The sequence below is a fragment of the Cherax quadricarinatus genome, chromosome 64 (assembly GCF_038502225.1).
Source record: "Cherax quadricarinatus isolate ZL_2023a chromosome 64, ASM3850222v1, whole genome shotgun sequence".
Taxonomy (NCBI): Eukaryota; Metazoa; Arthropoda; class Malacostraca; order Decapoda; family Parastacidae; genus Cherax; species Cherax quadricarinatus.
In genome coordinates this window covers 5,292,044-5,299,543 of record NC_091355.1, presented here as the reverse complement: position 1 = coordinate 5,299,543, position 7,500 = coordinate 5,292,044, and the positions used below count along the sequence as shown (strand labels likewise).

Here is a 7,500-nt window from a genome sequence, read left to right as displayed (position 1 = left end):
CAAGTGTGTCAGTAGCACTTGACCCACAAGTATGTCAGTAGCACTTGACCCACAAGTGTGTCAGTAGCACTTGACCCACAAGTGTGTCAGTAGCACTTGACCCACAAGTGTGTCAGTAGCACTTGACCCACAAGTGTGTCAGTAGCACTCGATCCACAAGTGTGTCAGTAGCACTCGATCCACAAGTGTGTCAGTAGCACTCGATCCACAAGTGTGTCAGTAGCACTTGACCCACAAGTGTGTCAGTAGCACTTGACCCAGACGTGTGTCAGTAGCACTTGACCCACAAGTGTGTCAGTAGCACTTGACGCACAAGTGTTTCAGTAGCACTCCATTCACAAGTGTGTCAACAGCACTCAACCCACGAGTGTGTCAGTGACTCCAGTTTGAAAACAAAAGCAGTCAAGGATCAATCCCTGGCTCAATACCTCACACAACACACCAAACTGACCTTGATATTGATCTTGAAATGGATCTTAAAAAGCTCAAGTTACATTACTGGAGAAAGGAACGTGCGCAGGAGTGAAGACAGGAACTACACTGATACTCACAAGAAGAACGAGAGAACGTAGATGCATTCAATTCGATCTTTACGGAATTCATTTCGATCTTATTAGGTAAGTGCCACTTGTGACCTTTCCTACGTGCCCAGGAATGTTTAAAAGTGACCTGAATAAGTGGACAAAGTGTCAATAACGTGGGAGACGAGTGTCAGTGTGGACAAGTGAGAAGAAGAGGATTTTGGTTGTAACGGAAGTGGATTAGACGAAAGACGAGAATGAACTTTGGACAGGTCAGCTGACCTCAGTTAGACTTCCTGTAACAACAGTAAACTGCCAGCACTTCCTGTAACTATAGCTAACTGCCAACACTTCCTGTAACTACAGCTAACTGCCAGCACTTCCTGTAACTATAGCTAACTGCCAACACTTCCTGTAACTACAGCTAACTGCCAACACTTCCGAACTACAGTCTGCCAGCATTAACATAGCTAACTAGCCCAACTAGCCTAACGCCCGCCTTGTAACTTATAGCTAACTGCCAACACTTCCTGTAACTACAGCTAACTGCCAGCACTTGCTGTAACTACAGCTAACTGCCAGCACTTCCTGTAACTACAGCTAACAGCAAGCAACTTCCTGTAACTACAGCTAACTGCCAGCACTTCCTGTAACTACAGCTAACTGCCAGCACTTCCTGTAACTATAGCTAACTGCCAGCACTTCCTGTAACTATAGCTAACTGCCAGCACTTCCTGTAACTACAGCTAACTGCCAACACTTCCTGTAACTACAGCTAACTGCCAGCACTTGCTATAACTACAGCTAACTGTCAGCACTTCCTGTAACTACAGCTAACTGCAAGCAACTTCCTGTAACTACAGCTAACTGCCAGCACTTCCTGTAACTACAGCTAACTGCCAGCACTTCCTGTAACTACAGCTAACTGCCAGCACTTGCTGTAACTACAGCTAACTGCAAGCAACTTCCTGTAACTACAGCTAACTGCCAGCACTTCCTGTAACTACAGCTAACTGCCAGCACTTCCTGTAACTACAGCTAACTGCCAGCACTTCCTGTAACTACAGCTAACTGCCAGCACTTCCTGTAACTACAGCTAACTGCCAGCACTTCCTGTAACTACAGCTAACTGTCAGCACTTGCTGTGACTACAGCTAACTGTCAGCACTTGCTGTGACTACAGCTAACTGACAGCACTTGCTGTAACTACAGCTAACTGCCTGCACTTCCTGTAACTACAGCTAACTGCCAGCACTTGCTGTGACTACAGCTGTCAGCACTTGCTGTGACTACAGCTAACTGTCAGCACTTGCTGTAACTACAGCTAACTGCCTGCACTTCCTGTAACTACAGCTAACTGCCAGCACTTCCTGTAACGACAGCTAACTGCCAACACTTCCTGTAACTACAGCTAACTGCCAACACTTCCTGTAACTACAGCTAACTGCCAGCACTTCCTGTAACTACAGCTAACTGCCAACACTTCCTGTAACTACAGCTAACTGCCAACACTTCCTGTAACTACAGCTAACTTCCAGCACTTCCTGTAACTACAGCTAACTGCCAACACTTCCTGTAACTACAGCTAACTGCCAACACTTCCTGTAACTACAGCTAACTGCCAACACTTCCTGTAACTACAGCTAACTGCCAACACTTCCTGTAACTACAGCTAACTGCCAACACTTCCTGTAACTACAGCTAACTGCCAGCACTTCCTGTAACTACAGCTAACTGCCAACACTTCCTGTAACTACAGCTAACTGCCAACACTTCCTGTAACTACAGCTAACTGCCAACACTTCCTGTAACTACAGCTAACTGCCAACACTTCCTGTAACTACAGCTAACTGCCAACACTTCCTGTAACTACAGCTAACTGCCAGCACTTCCTGTAACTACAGCTAACTGCCAACACTTCCTGTAACTACAGAGAACTGCCAACACTTCCTGTAACTACAGCTAACTACCAACACTTCCTGTAACTACAGCTAACTGCCAACACTTCCTGTAACTACAGAGAACTGCCAACACTTCCTGTAACTATAGCTAACTGCCAACACTTCCTGTAACTACAGCTAACTGCCAACACTTCCTGTAACTACAGCTAACTGTCAACACTTCCTGTAACTACAGCTAACTGCCAACACTTCCTGTAACTACAGCTAACTGCCAACACTTCCAGTAACTACAGCTAACTGCCAACACTTCCTGTAACTACAGCTAACTGCCAGCACTTCCTGTAACTACAGCTAACTGCCAACACTTCCTATAACTACAGCTAACTGCCAACACTTCCTGTAACTACAGCTAACTGCCAACACTTCCTGTAACTGCAGCTAACTGCCAACGCTTCCTGTAACTACAGCTAACTGCCAACACTTCCTGTAACTACAGCTAACTGCCAACACTTCCTGTAACTACAGCTAACTGCCAACACTTCCTGTAACTACAGCTAACTGCCAACACTTCCTGTAACTACAGCTAACTGCCAGCACTTCCTGTAACTACAGCTAACTGCCAACACTTCCTATAACTACAGCTAACTGCCAACACTTCCTGTAACTACAGCTAACTGCCCACACTTCATGTAACTGCAGCTAACTGCCAACGCTTCCTGTAACTACAGCTAACTGCCAACACTTCCTGTAACTACAGCTAACTGCCAACACTTCCTGTAACTACAGCTAACTGCCAACACTTCCTGTAACTACAGCTAACTGCCAGCACTTCCTGTAACTACAGCTAACTGGCAACACTTCCTGTAACTACAGCTAACTGCCAACACTTCCTGTAACTACAGCTAACTGCCAACACTTCCTGTAACTACAGCTAACTGCCAACACTTCCTGTAACTACAGCTAACTGCCAACACTTCCTGTAACTACAGCTAACTGCCAGCTAGGAATACTATCAGAATGTTAGCTTTCAAAAGTGCAAACCACGCAATCCGAAACACTGTCAACAATGTTGATCGCGTAACAATATACTTTTTTCAGGTATTTCTGACTAGTTTCAGATATGTAAGAAACGAGAAGCGAAGGCCAAGATTATTATTATTATTATTATTATTATTATTATTATTATTATTATTATTATTATTATTATTATTATTATTATTGTTATTATTATTATTATGATTATAATGGTGGAGCGCTAAGCTCGTAAGGACTATATAGCACCTGTAGGGGGAGGGGGGGGGAAGGAATACATTTACGCTTTATTTGGGGAATTGGAGCACAGATCCAATTCCTTGGATGAAGAGCCCTTCACCAGCATCGAGGAACCTCTCTTGGGTTCAGAGAGAACCCAGGCTCAATCTACATAAGGAACAATACACAAATAACCTGCACATAGGAGAAAGGAGCTTACGACGACGTTTCGGTCCGGCTTAGACCATTTACAAGGTCACACTAACAACATAGTGAGGGTGCCGGTATATATAGACGAGGGGGATAAAGGACGGGAACAAGAGAGGCAGAAGAGAAAGTAGTGGTAGTGGTAGGCAGGTAGTGGAAGTAGAAGAAACGGTGGTAGTAGAAAGTAGAGAGAGAGAGAGAGAGAGAGAGAGAGAGAGAGAGAGAGAGAGAGAGAGAGAGAGAGAGAGAGAGAGAGAGAGTAGTTTAGAAAGAAACACTCTTATATCCCATTCACGCTTCCGACTTATCAAAACAACGCTGGTAGAATTCTGAAGCTGAATTTAAACCTCAGAAAAAGTGATACGGTAAGTATAAACATCCGAATGAGACTCCGAGGCAAGAGATGCAACACAAATGTGGGAAAGGTTTCCTTTGCAGGGCTAGAGAACGCACTCACGGACTATCCTCTGTAGTAGTAAGTACAAAAGTGATACAATCCTTTGTAATTGGTTGAGTAATCACTTTGCATCCAATTGTAATATATGGGATGACCCAGCCTCATGGGTCATAGACTGTCTACGACAACTGTAGCTGGATATGAACCACCCAAAGGTCACTTGTAGTAGTAGTAGTAGTAGTAGTAGTAGTAGTAGTAGTAGTAGTAGTAGTAGTAGTAGTAGTACTGGTATTATTATTATTATTATTATTATTATTATTATTATTATTATTATTATTATTATTAACAGTAGTACTAGTAGCAGTATCAGTAGCATAGCAGCAGCAATAGTAGTGTACAAGTAGTAGTAGTAGTAGTAGTAGTAGTAGTAGTAGTAGTAGTAGTAGTAGTAGCAGCAGCAGCAGCAGCAGCAGCAGCAGCAGCAGCAGCAGCAGCAGCAGCAGCAGCAGCAGCAGCAGTAGTAGTAGTAGTAGTAGTAGTAGTAGTAGTAGTAGTAGTAGTAGTACACGGAAAAGGCAGATAGCAGAGGACTTGGAAGTTCAGATAGAGTCTATCTGCTGATAACTATCTATTTCTACCTAGATTAAGATCTGTCGTGTATTATGTAGATGAATGAGTCAGGGAGAGAAAAGCAGAAGACTCTCTAGTCCTTAGTCGTAAAATAGTAGTAGTAGTACTTGTTGTAGTAGTAGTAGTAGTTGTAGAAGTAGTAATAGTTGAAGTAGTAGTAGTAGTAGTGGTAGAAGAAACACGCACTCTACTTCTACCATTCCTATTCAATCATGCACTGGAGTAAATGGAGCGTGGGGAGAGAGCCTTCTGCTATACTATCCTAACTTCAACCAACAAGAATGAGCTGGAGGTGCTGTGTACACACATTCCTCACTGAAGAGTCACTTTCCCCAAATCCTTCCCATCCTTCTCTTATTCCTTCTCCTCTTTCTCTATTAGCATATGGTAGATTCTTCCCCTTAATTACTACCCTCTCTCTTATCCACCCTATGCTGCTGCTCCCTTCCAGCCTCTTCCTCTCTACCATTGCTAACTTTCACCCTTCTTCATATCCTTTTTCTTTATTCCATCTTCTCTCTCTCCATCACTTGCTTCCTTCATCTACAACAGGTTAGCCCAGAAGGACAAACCTTCACGTTCTCCTGGCAGACTCCATCTTTAAGTACTCCCTCACCCTTTCTCCAGCACCTCCCTCCTCTTAATCTCCCTTTCTCATTCTCTCCTTCCACAGTAATACATTTCCTTATCATTACTTCTTTCTAAATTTCTTGTGTTTCCATCTATACTTTAACACCTTCAAAGATTCCCCTCTGCATCGTTCTCTAACTCTCCTCTCTTTAACTCTCGTCTCCCCAACTGTCTTCTCCAAAACTCTCGTCTCCCCAACTGTCTTCTCCAAAACTCTCGTCTCCCCAACTGTCTTCTCCAAAACTCTCCTCTCTCCAACTCTCCCGTCTCTAACTCTCCCCTCCCCAACTCTCCCTTCTCTAACTCTCCCCTCCCCAACTCTCCCCTCTCTAACTCTTCCCTCCCCAACTCTCCCGTCTCCAACTCTCCCCTCTCTAACTCATTCTTCTCAACAGATTCCAACATACTTTCTCCAATATATTCTAAGACTTTCCTCAACATATTCTCCCCAACAGAGTACCCCTGTTTTCTTCTCTTTCTCCCTCTACTAAGACTCCCTTTACACATCACTGCGTCTCTCGTTACCCTTCCTAAGACTCCCTTTCTGAAAGATTCCCTCCCTCCCTTAGATTCTTCCTCCAATACGTCTTCACTCCCTTCATCCAGCAACATACTTTCTCTCACTTTCTCTCGTCATGTTTCCTCCTCATTCCTCCAACAATCCTCCTCCCGCACTCCAATAATCTTCCTCCTTTACTCCAACAATCTTCTTCCCTCACTCCAACAATCTTCCTCCCTCACTCCAAGAATTTTCCTCCCTCACTCCAATAATCTTTCTCTCTTACTCTGACAGACCTCTCTACACCTTCTTTCAACAAGTCATACTCTCCCTTCCTTCCCTTTACTCCACCAAGCCTCCTCTCCCTGCCTTCACTCACTTCAGCCAGCTTCCCTCCACTCACTCCAGCCAGCCTCCCTCCACTCACTCCAGCCAGCCTGTCTCTGCTTACTTCAGCAAGCCTCTCCCTCCACTCACTCCAGCCAGCCTCCTTCCACTCACTCCAGCAAGCCTCCCTCCCCTCACTACAGCAAGCCTTCCTCTCCACTCACTCCAGCCAGCCTCCCTGAGCAGCCAGCCTAAAGACTCACTTGTGAGGCAGAGATTCATCGTTCTCTGGAAGCGTGTTGTGGGTGTTCAGCAAGCTGACAAGGGGATCTGGCGGGTGGGACACTCCTCCACCAGCACCACCAGCAGCAGCATCTTCACCAGCACCACCAGCAGCTTCACCAGCTCTTCTTGCTCCCCGCATCCGTGATCCTCTCCTCCCACACCCCCAGCAACACCAACCATCCTACACCAGACACAGTCCAACACCCGATTTTCAAGAGCCATCTGGATGCATCCACTTTTCCACTTATTTCGATGCTTTATCCACCAAGATTATCTCTTGCCTAGTTTGCTATTCGATGCACTTTAAGGGGAATGGGGGAAGTGAGGTATTGGGAAAGGGGTCCAGGGGTTGAAAAGGGAGGAAAGGGGTTTCGATTACGTAGGTAGAACACTTAAAAAGGCTTCCATTGCTGTCCATTCAGAGCCATATTTGTTAGGGAATATATCCTGGTTGTTGGCTCACTGTGGGCTGATGGGGTGTCTTAACGACCCATACGATAGCGAGACCCACTCCGGGGTGGGTTTTCCTGGGCTGATTCTCCTGTGGGGGTTAATTTGAGCGGTGAGGGAGCACAAGAAGGGAGTATTCCTCTCAGGGAGGACTAGGGAGAGTGCCCAGGAGAGGGGCGTGTGGGTTTAGAGCACTAGAGGCGGTGAACCGTCTCACTCACCCACCTCGCTCGGACTGCCTCTCAAACCTCTGGTGAAGCCTGACTCTCTCCCTCCCTCCCTCTCCCTCACTCCCTCCATCTCCCTCACTCCCTCCATCACTCCGCCCGCCCGCCCGCCCGCCCACCACGCAGCCCACCCCGCGCCACCCACCCAACCACACGCCCGCCCACACATCAAAGT

The 7,500-nt window shown here is 45.9% G+C and overlaps 1 protein-coding gene across 4 annotated transcripts in view; it reads right to left on the bottom strand.

Annotated features, from left to right (window-relative positions):
• The window catches only part of LOC128699981 (innexin inx2), a 448,736-nt gene extending 441,417 nt beyond the window's left edge, over positions 1-7,319 (bottom strand). For all 4 annotated transcript variants that reach the window (XM_070098739.1, XM_070098736.1, XM_070098737.1 and 1 more), the window contains exon 1: positions 6,627-7,319. Coding sequence is in view for 3 of the 4 variants with exons in the window: in XM_070098736.1 (XP_069954837.1) it covers positions 6,627-6,787 (161 nt within the window). In the remaining variant the exon portion in view is untranslated. The remainder of the gene's footprint in view (positions 1-6,626) is intronic.
• Positions 7,320-7,500: the final 181 nt, after the last annotated feature.